This window comes from Sphaeramia orbicularis, chromosome 13 (assembly GCF_902148855.1).
Source record: "Sphaeramia orbicularis chromosome 13, fSphaOr1.1, whole genome shotgun sequence".
In the NCBI taxonomy this organism is placed as follows: domain Eukaryota; kingdom Metazoa; phylum Chordata; class Actinopteri; order Kurtiformes; family Apogonidae; genus Sphaeramia; species Sphaeramia orbicularis.
Window position 1 is genome coordinate 23,249,061 of NC_043969.1, and position 22,507 is coordinate 23,271,567.

Sequence of the window (22,507 nt, forward strand, 5' to 3'; positions counted from 1 at the left end):
TGAATTTTCACTGCTCTCACACTCTAGCGTGATGACATCACCCACTCTAACTCAGGAAATTTTGAGAATTTTCACTCAACCCAGGGGTTTTTGAAGACCAACCTATTGAAAACCGTAAACCCCATCCTCATACAAAGTACATTCGTGCGGAGAGGACAAAAATGCCTGCGTTTTAAAGTTTAAATGAAGTCTGTAGGTGAAAGTATGGTGAAGTAGTAGTTTCTGGAAAAAAGTGGACTTTTCTGGCTGATTTTTTCATCTCCCCATTCATTTCTATGGGACTTTTTTCGCGTGTTTTTCGCGAATAACTCTGCGAAACATTCACGAATCTCTATGAAAATAACATAGCACACTATTCCCGATGAAACCGCACGTTTTAATGTATATTGTGCAGGGGTCTTTCCAGCGGTTCGGGCCCTATTAATCGGCGAAAATGTGGCCGTAAGATGAAAAATAATAATAATAATAAAAACTAGACAATTTCCACACGCGGAAATCGTGAGAGGGGCTCGGGGGTCGGGGGGGCATGTCGGTTCGACGTTACCAAAGACTTCATGGTCGGAGGGGAATTCTGTGTTCTGAACCCCCATTCACTTTATATGGACAATCTGTGTGTCAAAGTTTGGCAGCTGACCGACGTCACCGTTAGTAGTAGTAATAGAAGTAGTAGTAGTATTTTTAGTAGTTGTATCAGTAGTAGTTGCCACAGCGACGGCGCTGCACTGACACACACACAGAATGAAACTGACGCAGAGCAGCAGGAATAGGCTGAGACTGGAGCAGAACAGGTCCCGAGAAACTGTAAATTAAAGGAAAACCGTAAAAGATAGGAGAAAACTGAAATGACCGTGAGCGTCAAAAGAACCTGGGGAACATACAGATGTAGGTTTTTTTCCCGTACTGTGAAAAATGACTGAGTTAGGGCAGTTTAAAAACAGTCAACTGACCAAGAAAAGAAGGAATCCGCTACAATGGAGAGTCAATGGGAGAAAGAAGGGATGAGCCTCCAAACTAGTGCCTGTCATTTCACTTTAAAAAGAGCTAGGTCTTCAAACATGGGTTCATATGAAGCCCAGGAACCATGGCTACGTTTTTGGAAAATATCATTCGCCTGCGATGTATGGTTTTGCCGGGAAGGCGATTTATTTACAGAATTTTCAGTTGAATTTTCACTGCTCTTCCACTCTAGTGTGATGACATCACACACTCAAACTCAGGAAATGTGGACAATTTTCACTCAACCCAGGGGTTTTTGAAGACTCACCTATTGAAAACCGTAAACCCCATCCTCATAACAAGTACAGTCGTGCGGAGAGGACAAAAATGCCTGCGTTTTAAAGTTTCAATGAAGTCTGTAGGTCAAAGTATGGCGAAGTAGTAGTGTCTGGAAAAAAGTGGACTTTTCTGGCTGATTTTTTCCTCTCCCCATTAGGTGTAGTCATGTGTGACCTGATTGGCTGATGCTGATCACCTGACACCTGAGCTTCAACTGTCTGTGTTCTATACTCTGTGTGTGTGTGTGTGTGTGTGTGTGTGTGTGTGTGTGTGTGTGTGTGTATGAGAGAGAATCAGTTTGAATCAGTTTATTCTATCAGTAAAAGGAGGAGAAGTAGAAGGAGAAGTAGTAATAGAAGTAGTATTTTTAGTAGTAGTGGTAGTAGTAGTTGTAGTAGTAGTAGTAGTATTTTTAGTAATACTAGTAGTAGTATTTTTAGTAGTAGTAGTAGTAGAAGTAGTTTTCATAGTAGTAGTAGTATTTGTAGTAGTAGTAGTATTTTTATTAGTAGTAGTAGTAATAGTAGTCGTATTTTTAGTAATAGTAGTAGTACTTTCAGTAGTAGTGGTTGTATTTTTAGTAGTAGTAGTAGTAACAGCAGTAGTAGTATTAGTAGTACTATCAGTACTCTAACAGACACCCAGCGTTGCTATGGACTCTCCAGGGTTGCTATGGGAGGAGAAACATGTCAGACTGATTCAGTTTATTGGACACACCTGGGACACAGAGCAGAGGGGCTGTTGCCGCAGCAACGGCGCTGCACTGACACACACAGAGAGAGAGAGACACACAGAGCAGCAGGAATAGACTGAGTGAGGCACTCAGAACAGGTCCCGGAAAACTGCTAATTATGGGAAAACCGTACAAGATAGGTGAAAACCGAAATGACTGTGAGCGTCAGAAGGACCTGGGGAACACACAGATGTAGGTTTTTTTCACGTACTATGAGAAATGACTGAGTTAGAGCAGTGTAAAAACAGTATACTGACCAAGACAAGAAGGAATCCGCTACAATGGAGAGTTAATGGGAGAAAGAAGGGATGAGCCTCCAAACTAGTGCCTGCCATTTCACTTTAAAAAAAGCTAGGTCTTCAAACATGGTTTCATATGAAGCCCAGGAACCATGGCTACGTTTTTGGAAAATGTCATTCACCTGCGATGTATGGTTTGGCCGGGAGGGCGATTTATTCAGAGAATTTTCAGGTGAATTTTCACTGCTCTCACACTCTAGTGTGATGACATCACCCACTCTAACTCAGGAAATTTTGAGAATTTTCACTCAACCCAGGGGTTTTTGAAGACTCACCTATTGAAAACCGTAAAACCCATCCTCATACAAAGTACATTCGTGCGGAGAGGACAAAATGCCTGCGTTTTAAAGTTTAAATGAAGTCTGTAGGTGAAAGTATGGTGAAGTAGTAGTGTCTGGAAAAAAGTGGACTTTTCTGGCTGATTTTTTCATCTCCCCATTCATTTCTATGGGACTTTTTTCGCGTGTTTTTCGCGAATAACTCTGCGAAACATTCACGAATCTCTATGAAAATAACATAGCACACTATTCCCGATGAAACCGCACGTTTTAATGTATATTGTGCAGGGGTCTTTCCAGCGGTTCGGGCCCTATTAATCGGCGAAAATGTGGCCGTAAGATGAAAAATAATAATAATAAAAATAAACGAGCGGAAGAACTATAGGTGCTCGTGGCTTCGCCACGAGCACCTCTCTCCCATTGCTTTGCAATGGGGGAGAGGTGCTCGTGTCGATGCCCGAGCCCCTAATAAACGAGCGGAAGAACTATAGGTGCTCGTGGCTTCGCCACGAGCACCTCTCTCCCATTGCTTTGCAATGGGGGAGAGGTGCTCGTGTCGATGCCCGAGCCCCTAATAAACGAGCGGAAGAACAATAGGTGCTCGTGGCTTCGCCACGAGCACCTCTCTCCCATTGCTTTGCAATGGGGGAGAGGTGCTCGTGTCGATGCCCGAGCCCCTAATAATATATAAAAATAATAAACGAGCGGAAGAACAATAGGTGCTCGTGGCTTCGCCACGAGCACCTCTCTCCCATTGCTTTGCAATGGGGGAGAGGTGCTCGTGTCGATGCCCGAGCCCCTAATAATAAACGCGCGGAAGAACAATAGGTGCTCGTGGCTTCGCCACGAGCACCTCTCTCCCATTGCTTTGCAATGGGGGAGAGGTGCTCGTGTCGATGCCCGAGCCCCTAATAATCAAAATAATAATAAGAATATAAATAAAAAGTACTACTACTTGTTGTAGTAATGATAATACTACTACTACTACTAATAATAAGTTAACAGTGTTTCATGTATAGCTTATAAAAGTAGTTTGATTTGACACATATAGGTGAAAAGAAAAGTTTGTTGTTTTTGTTTTTTTTTCCCAAATTCCCAAGTATAAATATTTGTAAAGATTTGTGTGTAGGGGTTTGAAAATTGTAAATTCTTGAAGTATCACAAAGGATTCCTCTTCTTGTATACGTATGTTGACTGTTTTCTGCTCTCCCCTGTGTAAGGCCGTGTAAAGGGACTGAGTAAAGTGGTGGCCATGGCTTGTGGTCAGGATCACTGTCTGGTTGTAAATGCAACTGGAGGTGTCTTCTCTTGGGGGGCTGGAGAGGATGGACAGCTCGGGTTGTTACCAGATCCAGAGTGTGACCAATACAGACCCAGGTGGGCTCATATTCTATGCATTAGTCAAAAACACTGCATACAGATCACTTGAAGTTATTGTGTTATTTGTACATCTTTGTCTCATTAACATGCAGTGGGGTGCCTTTACCACTGCCAGTACCAGTGATTCAAGTTGCTTGTGGAAATTCCCATTCCTTGGCGTTAACTAAAGGTAGGATTCTGAAAGATAAGTTCATCAACAGTGAATAGTGAAAATTTTAGTTTTACATGTCAGTGTTCAAAGTATCAGGAATTCCACTACACTAGTTAAAGTTTCATGTTAATTGCCATGTGTATTCAGAGAGTGCAGTGAAAAAATGTAGTCAAAGTTAAATAGTATAAAAACATCGTGCAGGAGCCCCAGAACAGTGCAAAAATCATTTTTGCAAATTGCAGTATGTACTCCCTGATAATATCATGAGGCAGTCATTACATTATTCAAACTGACAAATCCATGATGTAATTAATTCATAAATATTTTTTTTCCAAACTAGTGACTGGATGAACCAAGGTTTTCTACAATTAAATAGGGATAAAACTTGCATCTGTGCCTCTAAAAAACAAGGATCAGATTTGTAACCTGTGTTAATACACTCAGATCTGACATTTACCATCCATATCAAAGCTGTGACCAAAACAGGTTTCTATCACCTGAAAGTGAATTCAGAATTATGTGTTCAAAAAGGACCAGTGGAAGCTCCAGTAGAGTCAGTTCTAATACTCTTGTGACTTGACTTCCCAAAATGTATATCAAACAGCTGCAGCTCATTCAGAACCAGGACCATTAGACCAGAACACATTAAACCAGGTCCAACATCTTTACACTGGCTTCAGGTTAGTTATGGAACAGATTTGAAAGTGTAGCTACTTGTCTACAAATCTACAAACGGCAGTACGGTGGTGCAGTGGTTAGCACTGTTGCCTCACAGCAAGAAGGTCCGAACTTACCTGGTTCATAAAAAATAAATAAAAATCACTGAATGGTTTAGGCCTGGCAATGGAGGTGAAAATGACCTCATTGCTCTTTTTTTTCTCTATTTTTATTCCAGAATCCCCAAAACACATAAGATGATGTACAACACACTTTTAGCTATAGTCAGTGACTGGGAGACACGGGGCTTTTATTCAGAGTTACATACAGCTTAATAGGCAAGAGGTGGATCTGATGTTAATCTGTAAATCTAGAAAACTGCATTTCCTTTTAATCACTTTAATATAGATTTAATGACATTATTTTATGGCAGTGGCTACTGCCACAGTACTGTGGCACGAAATATCAGTTTGTCTGTTGCCACAGAGCCAATGAAATGTTAGCATTTGTACTAGAGCCAATCATGGATACTGTTCCATGAACTCATTATCCTCTTGTTGCCACAGTACTGTGGTGATATATGGCGTATACTTCAGTGCATTCTTTTGTGGATTTTGCTACCACAGTACTGTGGCAATCGATGGAAGAAACGAGAAATTAATGATAGTATATAGTATAGAATAGGAATTATTGTTGTAAATGCTCTATATGTTGTTGTTTTATGGTGTTCTTTGCTGTGTGCAATTAGTGAGGCTGGAGAAGGTGGGCGGAGCTACAGGTTAGATGCGGCAGTGTACCGTGTGACTTCTCAGTTCTGTGTCAGTTCTGTGTATTGAGTGCAGTGCTCCGAATTCTGCACTCTGAACGTTGTCCCAGTGGCTGATTTATATCCATGTCGTATTTACCTACTGGCACTGTGCCCCCCCGTTTGAAAATCTGCAGAAAAAAAAATGCTGCTTTGACTGGGAATCAAACCTGAGTCTTCCATATTTTAGTCTGTAGTGTCACCTAGTGAACTAAGTCTCCACCGTCTTTAGGTTCCCCCTATTTGCTCTCTGATTGCCATGGTACTTTTTGGGACGTGACGTTTCAGGATGTGACCAGTTACCAGTCTACACATGATATAACGAGGGCGCTGATTGGCTCTGTGGTAGTAGACAAACTGATATTTTGTGCCACAGTACTGTTATTTTTTTTTATCCTAATCTATTACTGTTTTATGTATCCTTTATTCTCTTCTAATTGCATTTTTAATATTCTTTTATTCTATTGTTTAAGCACTGTAAAGCACAACAAGTATGATATGTGCTATATAAACTCACCTTCGCTTACCTATTGATTGTTTTTTTTCTGGACTGTTTTCCAGGTGGAGATGTCTTTTCCTGGGGTCAGAACAGTCATGGTCAGCTGGGTCTTGGGAAGGAGGTGTCACTGCAGTACACACCGGTCCTGATCCACTCCCTGATCGGTGTCGCAGTGAGCCAGATCGCTGCTGGAGCAGAATACACCCTGGTCCTCACTCTGCCAGGCCTGGTGTACTGCTGTGGGGCCAATAAAGTGGGTCAGCTGGGCCTCAACAGGGTCGACGAGAAGGGTATAAAAACACCCAGTTATTCATTCAGTCTTTGACATGTAGCACACAGCACATGTTGCATCATACAGGAGCTGGCTGGCCTTTGTCAGACCAGTTTCACAAGTCAACCTGTGCCATCTGCTGACAGAGACAATAACTGCTGCAATTTAAGCCACTTATCTGTTGCAGAATACTTTGAACTTAGCCTGTCATCCATGTTTTGTCGTTTGTTCAGGTAGGTTCAACATCTGCATGGTACCTGCTCTCAGACCTCTAGGTGTTTCTTTCATAAGCTGTGGAGAAGCACATACAGCTGTGTTAACAAAGGTACCAACGCCTGCTTCAGCCTGGCCAGATAATACTCATCCAGTGTAAAGAATATGGAACACTATAGTTATAACTCTGTAATTACAACTGTTTAATTAATTCTGTTGTTAGGATGGGAAGGTGTTCACTTTTGGAGATGGACGTCATGGTCAGCTGGGTCATAACTCATCTGGTAATGAAGTGAGACCCAGACTTGTGGAGGGTTTGGGTGGACGTGCCTCACAAATCGCATGTGGCAGGTAAAGAGTCACTGTGTTTTATCACAACATATTTATTTATTTATTTATTTCTGGGCTTTTTGCCAATCCAGTGTAAATCCATTTTTGAAGGGGGTCATTTTCAACTACTGATAGAGAAAATCATAAGGGGGTGGGGGGGGTGGGGTGGGGGGGGTGGTATGTGGTCCGGGAAAAAAAAAAAGAGATTTTGATCCAGCTTTTTTTTTGCTTAGAAATACTTCTAAACAATCCCAAAGGCATCAGTTAGTCACATGTGAGGTATTTCAGACTGTTTGAAACCATTTTTCAAGAGGGTAATTTTCGACCATCAGTACGGAAAATCGTAAAGGGGGGGGGGGGGGGGGGTAATGTGGTCTGGGAAAAAAAAATGAGATTTTAGTCCAAATTTTTTTTTTTTTGTTTTGTTTAAAAATACTTCTAAATAATGTAGGTAGACTGGAAAGATGACATGAGAGGGGGAAGGATCTGGGTTAGGGTTAGTTAATAATTGTTTATAGTGACTGGGTTGTGTCTGACTAGAATATTGAAGGTGTCCAGCAGCTCACATAAAATCCACAATCACAACAATACAATAAGTATATACAGGTATATAGAAAAGTTTCTCAGTAGTAAATTAGTACATTAGTCCAACTCTGAGGTCCTTCCACTGGCTGCCTGTCCGTCAGAGGATAGACTTTACAGTTCTGTTGCTGGTCTATAAAGCTCTGAATGCTTTAGGACCAAAATATATCAGTGACCTCCTGACCCAGTAAGAACCTGCCAGACCCCTCAGGTTATCTGGATCCGGTCTGTTGTCAGTTCCCAGGGTCAGAACCAGACACAGAGAAGCTGCGTTCAGCTTCTATGCTCCACATGTCTGGAACAAACTCCCAGAAAACCTCAGTTCAGCTGAAACACTCAGTTTATTTAAATCCAGGTTAAAGACCCACCTGTTCTCAGCTGCATTTGAATAGAGTTTGTATTCTTTTAAGTTTTTATCTGTTTTATCGATTTATCTGATTTTGTTTTGTTTGTTTGTTTGTTTCTCTCATACCTATACTTTTTATTGCTTCTGCTGTAATGCTTTTAATGTTTTATGTAAAGCACTTTGAATTGTCTTGTACATGAAATGTGCTATAGAAATAAACCTGCCTTGCCTAAAGTAAAATAGGAAGAGCTGAAAAAAAACCTGAAATAATTACTGCACATAATGCAGTTCTTGCTGGGAGTGGGGCTGGATGGTAGTTGTGGGTGGGTGGTATGGTGTGGGTGGGGGAGATCAGGGGTTCTTTAAGGTGGGTTACAGGAAGTTTTAGTTGGAGCTCCAGAAAACATAGCATGTATTCTGCTGATTCTTATTTTACCCCAGCCAGTTCCTGTAGTGTAGTGGTTATCACGTTCGCCTAACACGCGAAAGGTCCTCGGTTCGAAACCGGGCAGGAACAGCTGAGTTATTTTTAGAAGCAACTGTGGCCGAGAAGGAGACTTGGTTTGCAGGGTTCCCTCAGGGTCTTAAAAGTATTGAGTTTACAAGTCTGCATTTAATACCTTAAAAAAGTCTTTAGAAGGTATTCAGTTTGATATGGTAGGTCTTAAATGATGTTGCCTTAAACTTGTTGACTGTATTGTGTTGAAATGTGTTTGTCCAAACTGCAAAGAAAGTAACTTTAGTCGACTCACTTCCACCTGCTCCAACCGGACAGTTTATATTGAAATTAGGAACCAGTTGCTAACTTTGCAGCCCCTGGTGAGAAATGACTCTGAACAGAAGGAATCAAGCCGTTGGAGTAAATTTGTAAATTTTCCTGAACTCTAGGAGTCACAGATTTTTGCCAGTATGGCTGTGAAACAGGCATGAAATCCTGTTCTAAGTAGTCTTAAAAAGGTCTTAAAAAGTCTTAAATTTAACTTGTAGAAACCTGTAGGAACCCTGTGGTTTATGACCAAAGGTTGTTGGCTCAGGGGCTGATATGCCCTTGAGCAAGGCACTTAACCCCCTCATTTGCCCCCTGGCGCCTGACATGGCAGCCCACTGCTGTTTGTTTGCAGTGTGTGGTGTGTTTCTGCATGTTTCAGCTAGTGATGGCTTAAATGTACAGTATCTGCATCTAAAACACTATACTGACAAAAAAAAAATTTCATCATAACTGGGTCGTCTCTTCTAGGCATCACACTCTAGTTTTGAGCTCCTCAGGCCAGCTGTGGGCCTTTGGTAATGGGGTCAAAGGTCAGATTGGAAATGGACGACCTGAAAATAGTCTGACCCCCAGTCTAGTCCAGCTCCCATGGACCACTGACAGTGCAGCAGTCGTTCCCACTGGTATGTGTTCTGTGTGTGCTTAATGACGCAGTTATCTTTATTTTTCTAATTACCTGTCAATAGTGAAATTTTTAGTCGAATTAAGTAATTACCTTGATTTGATTCATTAGTGTTTTGGAGGGGATTTTGTCTCATGTTTATTTCTAATATGTCAATTTAAGATGATATTCAGACTCAAACTACATGTCTGAATTTATTTGCCTTTGTTTCATTAAACAGACTTGAAAATCGCAGCTGGATGGAATACGAACTTTGCTTACATTTCATCTGCAAAGGTAAAAGTGCTGAAATATCACTGAAAAATAACCACAATCATGTGTTTGTTTTTTTTAAAAGGCCACATCAGAGTTGACTTATTTTAAGTGGATTCTTCTGCTGTAAACACTGTTAACCTTTCTTATATAATTTTCCTTTAAAGAATTCGCATCAAAATCAGATAATTGGACGAGTTGAGGAGACAACAGTGCAAAGATGGCTGGCAACACCACAGAGCATGGTGACAAAGAGGTCCTCATTCATTGTTGTGCTGTTATTCTACGTAAATAAAATGTCAAATATAAAGAAACTGCAGTATTGATCAGTCCCTCTGAATGCTCAACTGTCTTCAACAGAGAAATACTGTCAATGTTTTTCACAAGTTCAAGTCTTGTTGCAAGTTTCACCAAAGCTAAGTGAGTATTTTATAGCTGCTAGTTGTTAATTTACTAACAAAAATAATCAAATACGAATTTAAAATAATACTTAAATCATTTTGTTTCCGTGTACCTGTTTCTTTTAATGCTTTGGTCAACAGTAAGTGTCCAGCAGAAGCAGGTGCTTTAACTGTGGACCTGGAGGCAGCCAGTCGAGCTTTTGACCAACTGATGGCCATACCATGGATCCAACAATCAGTTACGAGCACACTTTAAAACAATTATACACATTATTTTAACAAATCTCTTTTTCTCTCTGTGTATATATGAAATATTGCTGCAGAGCCCATTATATAGTCGCAGAAAAAATTATTAGACCATCAAAAGTCATCAAAAACAATGGTTATACAATCGAGTACTAACTCCTGTGTGGCATCATGTGACTAAAATTAGACAGAAAAGAAAACATGGCATGCCTAAAAGCACTGTTTTTGTCAGTACAATGACATACCTGTTAATGCAAGAACTTAAGTGATTTTGGTTATTATAAAGAAAACGATGGAAAATGACTAGATATCCGCTCTTATTATATTATATTTGTCCAAACAAATGTACCTTTAGTTGTACCAGGCATTAAAATGAACAACAAATTAAAGAAAACAAGGGGGGTCTACTATTTTTTTTTTTTTTTTTTTTTTTTTTTTTGTGACTGTATCTGAAAAATCAGTTTTTTGTGCAGTTGAACCTACAGGTCCACATGGATTTGCTGTACACTGCAAGAGAGTTTTTGAGGTCTCCAGAGATCTTCCTGATTCTGCTGACGTTACCTGTTCTCCAAAACGACTCGCACGTCATGAATGATGTGTTGGCCCTGGCAATCAGTATAACAGAGCTGAATGAGAAGGCTTTGAAAACACTAAGTAAACAATTACTACTTATTACTTCTTTATTTATGATTTTGTCCAAAAGTCCTCCTGTTAATGCCAGCACTACCCAACATGTAGAATTTAATATAAAATATGTTCTGACTTATGTGTCTGTAGGAACCTGGTGGTCTTCTGTGACACCCACCATACTGATGAAGCACATCTCCGTATTCAAAAAAGCTCTGGCCTTCATGTTAAAAAATGGCCTCCTGGCGACTCACAACCCTGGAGTCAAATACTTGCTGGAAGCCCTTAAACTACTCTACAAGGTGAAGGTCTTTTCCATTGACCCTCAATTTGCGCGACTGTAACTTGTGCATAAAAATTTGCCAAATGGAAAAACAACAGTTCAGGGTCTGGCTCAGCTGTGTGTTTTATGAACAGGTTGCACTCACACATTTGTATATTTTAGAAGTAGTGTATATAGTTAGTTTTGTCATCTATTGTCATACATTGTTGCCTTAATAGCACACTCAGAGTTTGCACAATTAATTGACATCATTAACAACATGGTTAAGTCTTCACTACTTGCTTTTCCATTGACCTTCAAATTATGTGATGTAACTTGTGCATAAAAATTGGCCTAATGGAAAAAAAGGCAATTTTGCCAAAACTCTCGTATTTTGATATAAAATGTTTGCACTGGCAAGAAGTGGTTTTTTGGGCATAGCGACATTGATATATCGCACAAAACTGCAATGGAAAGAACTTTTTCCGCAACTAGAATCATGTGAACAAAAAAAAAAACAGATGTTGACAAATGTTACAACAAGCGGAAAAGAAGAGATTTAAAAGAAACATGGTGCAGTATGTGTGGACACACCAGGAAACCAAATCATTTTTGAATTTAGGACAGGATAGAGGGGTAATATTTAATAATAATTATGAATATGTCCATAAATCAATGTGATATTTATGTTCGTCACCATGTTTATGGAATGACATCTCATGTCATCTCGCAATAATAAATAAACAAATCATTGCATTTGTGATTTAATGAAAAAACCAACATTACGCACTTCTGTTTGAAATTTAGTAAATATCGGTAAAGTTTTGCACAGATGTCCAATGGAAAAGCCACTAATGAAACCATCAGAGGGTTTAGAGTCAGATCTATTCAGATGTTTCACTTTGTATTTGTGTAGAAAATCACAATGTTGATTATGGGACTAAGGGACAATTTATCAAGTCAAGACTGTTTGAAAAACATATAGGGTTTGGAGACTTCTTTATATACTAGAGAATAATCCAGATTTCAAAGCATTATTATTGTATGTATTCTTTGACAGGTGAACAAATCAGGAAAATCCTACAAAGTCCCACTGAGCACCTTTTATGTGGAAGAAATCATTGCAAATATCGTGCCTCTGGAAGATGTCTCTTTGTGGGTTTTGTTCTCTAAAAATGAGGTAAAACTACACGCTTCAGTTACAGTTTAAAAGAACTAAACACACATTCAGTGAAGTTCATGATGTTTTTTTTTTTTTTTTTTTAAGACATTTAAAATAAACGTATCACTCCCGGTGTTTTATGTCTTTATATATTATATATACCGTTAGGCACATTGTCTCAAATGAAATCAACCAAAGTTCCCGTTTTACTAACAGTATCAGACTAGTTATAAGTACCTAAAGCCTCAGTGTGTGATATTTAGTGACATCTAGTGGTGAAATGGTAGACTGCAACCAACTGACCACATAAACTAGGTTGTGACTATCATTAGCCTCATAGCATCATTGCCTAAGTCATATTTTTTCAGGTCATAGCCAGTGATGAAAAATTCATCAGCAGTGTTAGGAGAATACAGTTATGCAGATATCACAGTTTGGCCAAAAATATGACCTTTATGCTATGAGGCTAACGATACGTATTTTCCTTTTTGTCTACATACAACATTAGATGTTACCTTTGCTTCCCTTTAAAATATTACATGTTCTTTTCTGTCTCTTGCTGAATTACTTTCTGTGTACAGTTTATAATTTACGTTTTATTAAAGGATGATGCCAACACACCTGCCATCTTCTGCCGCTACCCGTTCTTGTTGACTCCGATTTGCAAGGTTGCAGTCTTCAACATCTTTGCCTACTTCACGAAGGTACTACTTAAATGATTTTCTAAATATATAAAGCTATAAATTGCATGAAATAAAGTCTCTTATACATTTTGACTATTAATAAAAGTGTGGTTTTGTGATTTCAGTGGATCCACCATTTCATGCATGACCTGGCATTGGCGTGGCCTCATGAGTCGTTTGTGAACTCTGCAGACTCTCCTCCGGCACCGATCTTCCAGTTAACTCTGAGACGACCTCACCTGGTCGAGGACACCTTCAGACAGATCAGTGCAGCTGACCACAGCGCCTTTGAAAGGCAGCTTCAGGTAAACATGAACATAAACCTTAGCATTCTCAAGCAAACCTGCACAGTTCATTAAAATGTTAACATAATGTCAGACTGTGACAGTATAATCACACAAGGCTGCAGTTTACAACCCTAATGTGGGTGTGGGCACTGACACTGAACAAAGAGGTGTAGAAGTCCACATTAAAATTACTACATTTTTATTGTTTAGGAGTTTTTTTAATAATGTTTTTGTAGTTCAAGTTCCCATTTCAACATTGTCCAAAATAATTGCAAATGACTTTTTTTAACCGAATCGTGCTGCCCAATTCTGAAACTGAATGCTGAATAAATTATTTGTGTGCACTTTTCTCCAGATTCAATACGCCATTTTCTACCTGCAATGAAGCAACATCATCACAGAACACAGATCACTAAATGAGGGTTCAGTTTGAGATTTTGCTCAGCCAGTGGAAATATAATATGTTGTTTGGATTATGGAATAAAACCTATATTTCCTTAAATTCCATAACCCAACTTGTGTTGAGTATGTGGATGAAGGTTATATGAGCTGTTGTTTATTCAGTATGCACTACTCTGAAAGTGAAAAAACTCAATGGCACTGATAATAGCATGATTCTTTTCTTTCTTAGGTGCAGTTTGTGGATGACAGGAAGGTGACCAACGTCAACAAAAGGGATTTCTTCCTCCATGTGTTCGATGAGCTGATGGCTCCAGAGTCTGGAATGTTCATGTACAATGAACACAAAACTCTGGCCTGGTTCCCCCCCAAGGTAAAAGTATTTAGTTAAAAACCTAAAACATTACTCAAAATACATTATTTAAACCTTAACACCATCGTACCTCCAAGTCAGTTTAAAATAATAATTAAAAACAACTTTGATATTTTCACTTTTTTGTTGGGTAATATTGTGCTGTCCTCACAACATGTGACTGTGAAGCTAGAGAACCAGTGAACAAAATGAGGAAGAATCCAAACAAGGCTTGCTTTCTTAATGTGGAGGTTCTCTTTTATGTAGTTTCTTTTTTTTTGTAAAAGGACAAAAGTTTCCCAAGGCACAAGCATCTAGAGCACACTCAGTTCATCCATGAGTTGTTTTTGACTTCAATTTGCAGTGAGACTAGCAGGTCCTCCAGTAAACATGTCAAAGATCATCTCTAAAAAAGAGCACTCACTCAGCATTAAACTATAGCTCATGACTAGCACAAAGATCCTTTTAGGAAATTATATCTCACTCTTATCAAGTTTCAAAACCACTGCATTTTAACAGTTTTTAACATAAAATCAACTTATTTATTTATTTATTTATTTATTATAACTTAATCAAATAATTTATTCAATATATGAAATAATTAGGTTTTTGACCTAAAGACATCACAAGTACATTTCTGTGTGTGTATTTTTCATTCTCTCAGCATCATTGAAAACAAGTGCATGGCTGACTAGATTGATTAAAAGAAAGAAAAACATAACTGATGTGAACTTATAATTCTGTTTTCCTAATTATTCTCTTCTGCTCTCTAACCCAAACCATGCAGTTCATAGATGGTACTAAATGCTTACTTTCCATTTGTCGTCTGCCATCCAGCCAAAAGTTGAGGAGAAGAGTTACTTTGTGTTTGGGGTCTTGTGTGGCCTGGCTCTCTACAACCACAACATCGTCCACCTGCCGTTCCCTCTGGTTCTCTTCAAGAAGCTGCTCAGAGTCAAACCCTCATTAGACGACATGAAGGAGTTTGAGCCTGTAGTGGCAAGGTAATGCTTTAAACACATAAAGCATGTGTCAAAGACATAGATCATCTGTTGTGAGAAGGAGAACATTTTAGCGTCCTCCTGTAGAAAATAGGAAGGACAGTCCATTGAATTTTATTGTTAATATCATTTCAGTTCAGCTAGTCTTTTTCTGTCAACAAGACAGTACATTACATGGAAAAACAAGACAATATTGACAGAAAGGATGTATGCTAAAGCCAAAGGTTATTCCACCTACTATTTGTATATATCAGGGGTGTCAAACTCATTTTCTTTCAGGGGACACATTCAGCCCAATTTGATCTCAAGTGGGCCGGACCAGTAAAATAATAACATAATAACCTATAAATAATGACAACTCCAAATTTTTGTCTTTGTTTTAGTGTAAAAAAACATTAAATTATGAAAATACTTACTTTTATGAACTATCCAAAAAAAAAAAAAAAACTGAAAAAACTGAAATTTAAATTAAAAAAAACATAAGAAAATTTAGTGCAATATTAACAATATTATTCCTCAACTTATCATTTGTCCATGTGCATTATGGATCAGATCTACAAAGACACTAAAGACTCTTTAGACATTTCAGGTTGTTTATATTTGTTCAGGTTATTCACATTTAATTGTTACAGGATAGTTTGTAAATGTGAATATTTCCATAATTTAATGTTATTTTTTGCACTAAAACAAAGAAAAAAAAATTGTTAATTCTAGATTTTTTTTTTGCTTAATTCAAGATTTTTTCACTTAATTGAAGATTTTTTTTGGCTTAATTCAAGATTTTTTGCTAAATTTGAGATTTTTTTTACTTAATTGAAGATTTTTTCTTTTTTTTTTTTTTGCTTAATTGAAGATTTTTTTTTTTTTACTTAATTGAAATTTTTTTTGGGCCTAATTCAAGATTCTTTCCTTAATTCAAGCTAAATTTTTCTTTTGATTAATTCAATTCAAGACTGTGGAATTTTTGCACTTGGCAAAAACATCCCAGGGGCCGAACTGGACCCTTTGGTGGGCTGCATTTGGCCCCCGGACCGCATGTTTGACACCCCTGGTATATATTATAACAAGCAGCTGTAAACCTACAAAAAACACTATTCCATGGATGGTTAGCTTGTTATCTATAGAAAAAAGAAATATGCAAAAACAGGCCTTTTATAAAGCTAACATATTGTGACCATACATCACTTATATTTGCTCACCATCTTTTTTATATGTATTTTAATAATTTGAATATTACATTACACCAGTGTATTTCTGCATAGACAACAGGAAAATATTTGACACCATAAGAAATGAAGCAGATGTTGATCAATAGTAGATTAATAAACGTCAATATCATAACCATGGTTTCGATTAGGTCCTTATGAGCCAAGAGCTGTTCAAGACCAGTATCAACCTCTTATAAGCCATGCTGTTGCTATGGTTACAAACAAGGTCAAAGACTCATTACTTCAGTATTCATTCCTGGCTATTGTAAGTTAAAATTTTCTAAATGCTACTGTTGGTGGCTCCTAGGATTTAGTTTTAAAGAGTGATATTTTAGCTTTTTAAATGGAATTATGCATTTTAAAACATTTCCCTGTGGTCTACATAAACTGTAAATGCTCTGCTTGGGTCTGAATACTTCATTAATTCACCTCCACAGGTCCATCTTCAACCCTATTTTTAGTAATGACAAGAAAAGGGTCGTTTAAAGTGCTGGCCCTTTAAATCCAAATAAACCACTTCACACCCCACCCCCTCCAGGTTGTTGACTGTGCTGCTCTGTCCTGTTCAGCCACTTGTGTTCATTAATACAACCAACAACTGAATGTTTTGGGTAAAAGGCTCAAAGTTTGGACATATTTTTAGTTTTTACTACAGCCGGTGCTGCTGATAAACAATTATGTAGTACTCTGAGATATGTTTGTCGGAAGTCTTGACCTTATATGTGCAAATGTCGTGACGTAGCTAGTTATAAAATGTAACAAATTAAGCAGGAATTAAAACAGGTTGTAGAAATCCACTTGATTTTTGCTAGAATTAATATAAAGATAGCTTTGCAGCACCTGGAGGGTTCAAATTCAAACTTTATGAACTATTAAGGTCCCCAAATACACAAATAAATGAACCAAAGACTAATTAAAGTGGGTTGAGCAAAATATGACCCCTTTAAGATGTTTTCAGAGTGTGGGTGATTTATCAAGAAAGAAAATATGCTCTGATAATTTACAGAAAGCAGGGTATGGCTTTATTCTTTTTGATATTGTCTTATTTAATGACATCCCAACAGATGAGAGATTTATAAGATAATTGTTTATATTAATACAGTTTTTGTTCGCCCAATGTTAGTGACATGACTGAATCAGAGATGTGTTTTAGTCCGTTCAAAACCTGTTTAGCTGAAAACATAATGGATATTGAGGACATACAGTTCTGTCAGTGAGTTTCTTCTTCCTTGACATTGATTGACATTTCCCTCAAAGTCAGTATTTCCAGTTCAGATATCAGCCACCATCAGCACCCGTCTCTGCTGATGCGGAGAAAAGTCCTAACAGCGCAGATCAGTCAGTCTGTCCCTTGTGTGAAGTGTCTGATAAGCTCATCTTTTCCTGTGTTTTCAGATCCTTGCAGTGCATCTTAGAGGAGTACACTCCCGATGTGATTGAAGGTCTGCAAACGACTTTCACTGTACGTTGAAGTCACAGTTGTCACATTACACACATCACAAAGGAAGTTTTTCCTCACCACTGTCACCAGTCACTAGTGTTTGCTCCTGGAGGATTTTGTTGGGTTTCTGTAAATTGGCTTAGAGTCTGGTTCAAGGTTCTAATAGTTTTGGATTTTTCATTGTAGTTTAGTTTTATTTAGTTTTGACTTTTTTTTCCTCTAATTCAGTTAGTTTTAATTAGTTTTCAGAGCAGGTTTGCTAGTTTTTAGTAGTTTTCGTTATTTTCTAAATGCTTCGTTTTAATTTAGTTGTAGTTTCTTTATATCTTTTATCTTCTTTGCCGTCATATTCAAATAAATCCCAGACAGGATTCTGTTTTCTCCCAACTTTAGTCTCCATGTTTCCAGGTAGAGTGGGGATGAGAAGATGACTCTAAACGAGAAGTGACGGACCGTTAAATATCATATGGTGCAAGCAGTTAAAATTGCTTGAGGGAAATAAATCGATTTCTTATCAATCCGACGAAAACGAAGGGAATTTTATCTATCATTTTTATACGTTTTAGTTAGTTTTATAAGCACACAATACAGTTTCAGTTAGTTATCTTTTTTTCTTTTAATTATAGTTTTTATTTATTTCAGTTAACGAAAATGTTTTTACAATTCTAGTTTTCGTCATTTCGTTAGTTTTCGTTCACGGTAATAACCTTGGTCTGGTTTCGACCAACTCTATATGTAAAGTGTCATGAGATAACTTTTGTTCTGATTTGGCGCTATATAAATAAAATTGGATTGATTGATCACACTGCCACCATCACATCACTGTTCTGCTTTGTCTTTCACTGAATTATACCAGTCTGAATCATTGATGTCTTTAATTATTTGCAGGTGTCCTGGGGAGGAGAATCAGTTGCGCTTGATCCAAAAGAGAGTGAAAAACCTGTCACAAATGCAAACAAGTAAGATCATAAAGAATGGCTGAAATACAAGAAGAGATCCAGATAAATGTGTCTCACTTTTGGTCACTTTCCTCCATTCTTTCACAAACACATAACACATCAGTCTATCTACGCTCACATGGGACCTGACATAGATTAGTAAAGCTGATTATTAGATTAATCATATAAATGCCTGACTGAGGGGAATACATGACAAAGGCTCATGAAGGTGGCATAAAATATTTTTGCCTCTTCTCATGAAATGATAGTGACAATGTGATTTATTCTTGATAGATAAAGTGTAACTGGGACTCAGTATGTGGTTAAAGGTGAATACTGAGGAATGTGTCTGAAAACAATATTATTCAGCAACGGTGTATTTACAACTGAATATCACAAAAGTAACCCAATATCACACTAGTAAAAGCAACATTCATAAGCATCCTTGAATATATTTTCCACTTGGTTACAATTTCTGATATTGTTTTTAATATCTTAACAGGAAAGAGTTTGTCGCTGCCTTTATCGACTACGCCTTTAACACATCGGTGGAGGGAGTGTTCGAGGCCTTTAAGAGAGGCTTCTTTAAGGTCTGTAACATAGATGTAGTTGACTTCTTCCAGCCGGAGGAGCTGCAAGAAGTGATGGTGGGCCAAGAAACCTACGACTGGGAGGTGTTCAAGCAGGTCTGTAGAGATGAGAGACTATTCTGTGACCAAAGAGATCTAAATCCAGATGTTTTAGATTATTGGACACTTGTTTTAGATTAATATTCATAGCACAGTGAAAACAAGAATTCAGTGTACAAAATACTTCTATATCAGCAGTTTTACATTAAGTATCCCCTTGACATTACGTTTTATTACAGCTATTTATCTTTAAATATTGTAAATATTTCAATTTACAGAGAAATACTGAAATTTTAGATTAAGTTAAGTGCAGTTTTGTGCTGCTGTACATCTGAATTTCCCTTATTATCTTATCTTTTATCTTATCTTAAAAACCAACAGATAAGAGCAAAGAAAAGTAGCATTTAGTTGTTAAAAAAAAGTCATGTGCGCTTGTGAGGAGTAGTTAAATTCTAGAAACATCCAACTTCAGCATATAATTGATCTAAAATATGAATCACACATAAGAAATGATATAAAAGCTTTATAGAAATCATTCAATTTGTAGTTAGTTCTATCAAACGTGTACACAGGAACCTTCAAGTACCTTCCACCTTAATTCTTTCTTTATATTTTTGGATGCAGAACACAGTTTATTCTGGGGAGTACCACGCTGAACACCCAAACATTGTTACCTTCTGGGAGGTTTTTGAGAACCTGACACCTGAGCAAAAGAAAGGGTTCCTGTGTAAGTCTGAAACATGTTGGTTTACAGTGTGTGGTGACATGTATTAGTGCTGTAATGTCTCGTTTGCTTTTCCAGTGTTTCTCACAGGCTGTGACCGTGTCCCCTTCCTGGGTATGGAGAGCGTCAAGATGACCATCGCTGTTTTGCCCAATGCCACTGAACTCCATTTCCCAGAATCCCTCACCTGCCACCTGCTGTTGTACCTGCCCCTCTACCAGAGATACCCAGTTGAGCGGACGATGCGGGACAGACTGGTACACGCTATTAATCACAACAGAGGCTTCTGGAAAGAATAAAACACTACACCTGCTTCATGTTTAACACTTGTGTATGTTTTTTGTTTTTTTTTTTTTCACATTGCTCTGTGTAAGAATTTATGCAGATGAAGGACTGCATTTATTCAACTAAAATTGTGATTTCCACTCATTTGTTCAACTGCTATAAGCAAAGACTATGTGGTGAAGTCATCATTAAATCCTACAAGTATACATTTAAAGCACCGGTGTCAGTCACATGTGTATTTAGAACAAAGTAATGTTTTCTTTGGATACCTAATGACATTGTTAGAGTTATATATTATATTTTCATTGTTTTTGTTGAAAACTGCACTAGAGGAGGGGTGCAAATTGTAAGCGTTCCTTAAATAAATGCTCTTTTCTTCAATAATGTCGTGCAGTTTATTCTCAAGATTGTAGTTATTTTGACACATGTTGTATACTACATCCCTGGAATTAACTAAGCACGTAGTTCAGATCGTTCCATTGGATAACTACTGCAGTGATGCGTATATGTGGTGTCCCAAAAAATTTTACATAATTTCATCACTTAATTTAAATTTTTTTTGCTAAGAAAACTGTAATAATTTTTATTGTTCTGCTTTCAGGACTAGACATGCCATTTACTGCAACGGAAAAGGCGTTCTGTGTATTGAAGTACGCCCAAACTCAGTCAAATGTGAATGTGCAACGTGAATTTGTTAGAAAATGTCATAAATTAAATAATCAATTCATAAATTTTTCACTTGAAATTTGTAGAATAAAACATTTAATGTCCAAAATAAATCCTAATAAGTATAATTTCTCCTGACCATGTAGTCACTCCGATACGGACATCTTAAATGATGTCAGTTTTTTTGGGACACCCTGTATTTTATAACCTGTTTAACTCTAACTGATGTGAGAAGCTGCTCATTTCTTAACCATCAGTTTAATAGTGAGCTTAAAGATTAGACTGTTTCAATGGAAGAAGGTCATGTGATCTGAGGAGTCCAGAGTGATGGGTGCATTAGGGTGAGAAGAGAGATAGATGAAGTGATTACCCATCATGCCTCGTGCCTACAGTACAAGCCTGTGGGGGCAGTGTTATGATCTGGGGTTGATTCAGTTGGTCAGGTCTAGGATCAGCAATATTGTTTAAAAATGATGGGAATAAATAGTTGTGACACTGTAGATCACAGGTGTCAAATATGTGGCCCGGGGGCCAAATCCAGCCCCCCAAAGGGTCCGGTCTGGCCCACGGGATGAATTTGTGAAATGCAAAAATTACACTGAAGATATTAACAATCAAAGGTGTCAAAATCATTTTAATTCAGGTTCCACATACAGACACATACAGTCCAGTTAGATTTCAAGTGGGTCAGAACCAGTCAAATATTATCATTATAACCTATAAATTATGACAACCCCAAATTTTCTCGTTGTTTTTTAGGTGTAAAAAAGTAAAATTACATGAAAATGTTTACATTGCCAAACTATACTTTTACAAAAAATGTGAATAACCTGGACAAAAAGGAACAAACGGAAATGACTTAAGAAAAGTAAGTGCAATTTTACCAATATTCTACCTGTTATTAAATGTTTTGTGCAATTTTAATGCACATGCGTGAATGATAAACTGATAAATCGAGGCAGAATATTGTTAAAATTGCACTTGTTTTTCTTAAGACAATTCAAGTTCTTCACGTTATTCAGATTTTTAAGGAAACTTTGTAGATGTAAACCTGATCATAATATAATTTAACTTTTTTCACTGTTACTATTTTACTGGTTCAGCCCACTTGAGATCTAACTGGGGCGAATGTGGCCCCTGAACTAAAATGAGTTTGACACCTCTGCTGTAGATTATTGAAACAATGTCACAGTGAATAATCAAAGCTAAAGCTGGTTTAAAGAAAGAGCAGGTGGGACTGTTTTGGCCAGGCCGTTAAAACCATGATAAAACCTGGTACGAATATATGATCTAATTTTCTACTGAACAATTTTTCTTTTTCATTTATTATGAATTATTTTGTTAATCAGACAAATACCCAAATCAAGTGGTAACATTTGTTATATAGAGCACCTCAAATGCACATAGAACATTGAATATTGTTCAAAACTCTTAGACCACCTTTAGGTTTGTTGTATGAGCAAAGTTATAATGACCGCACATTTCTCAGTGCCTGCATCAAGATATAACCAGAATACAGAGGAGATCTGTAACCTACATTAACCCTTTCATGCACAGTGGTCACAACAGTGGACAGTTATTCTACAGCTGTTCTTTGTATATTCATGGATTTTATTGTTTTAGTTCCATATCAGCCAACACAGTGGATCATCCCATACACTGACATTCATACCATTACTGTAACTTTACTGTTCTTGATAAACCACATCTGCACTTACATGTTTTCATGTAAAT

At 37.7% G+C, this 22,507-nt stretch overlaps 1 protein-coding gene and 1 non-coding gene across 2 annotated transcripts; both read left to right on the forward strand.

The window, feature by feature from the left end:
* Window positions 1-3,808: 3,808 nt before the first annotated feature.
* On the forward strand, window positions 3,809-20,507 carry LOC115431348 (probable E3 ubiquitin-protein ligase HERC6). The gene is made up of 22 exons (XM_030151631.1): window positions 3,809-3,962; window positions 4,058-4,134; window positions 6,140-6,367; window positions 6,582-6,673; window positions 6,785-6,912; window positions 9,057-9,211; window positions 9,431-9,486; window positions 9,630-9,718; window positions 9,823-9,882; window positions 10,005-10,101; window positions 10,583-10,763; window positions 10,887-11,038; window positions 12,059-12,178; window positions 12,766-12,864; window positions 12,969-13,148; window positions 13,762-13,902; window positions 14,719-14,885; window positions 17,486-17,552; window positions 18,420-18,490; window positions 18,972-19,155; window positions 19,723-19,825; window positions 19,901-20,507. The coding sequence occupies exons 1-22, from the start codon at window positions 3,838-3,840 to the stop codon at window positions 20,119-20,121; spliced, it is 2,793 nt and encodes a 930-aa protein (XP_030007491.1). The 5' UTR covers window positions 3,809-3,837; the 3' UTR covers window positions 20,122-20,507.
* Window positions 8,264-8,336, forward strand: trnav-aac (transfer RNA valine (anticodon AAC)). Its single transcript has one exon. It is a non-coding gene; the product is annotated as a tRNA-Val (tRNA).
* Window positions 20,508-22,507: the final 2,000 nt, after the last annotated feature.

Bases quoted from the DNA above. Each gene is read 5' to 3' on its own strand.
- LOC115431348 (XM_030151631.1), top strand. From the start codon at position 3,838: ATGGCTTGTGGTCAGGATCACTGTCTGGTTGTAAATGCAACTGGAGGT. The intron at 9,883-10,004 runs GTGAGTATTTTA...TTTGGTCAACAG, and splicing joins GCAAGTTTCACCAAAGCTAA to TAAGTGTCCAGCAGAAGCAG. The intron at 19,826-19,900 runs GTAAGTCTGAAA...TTGCTTTTCCAG, and splicing joins GCAAAAGAAAGGGTTCCTGT to TGTTTCTCACAGGCTGTGAC.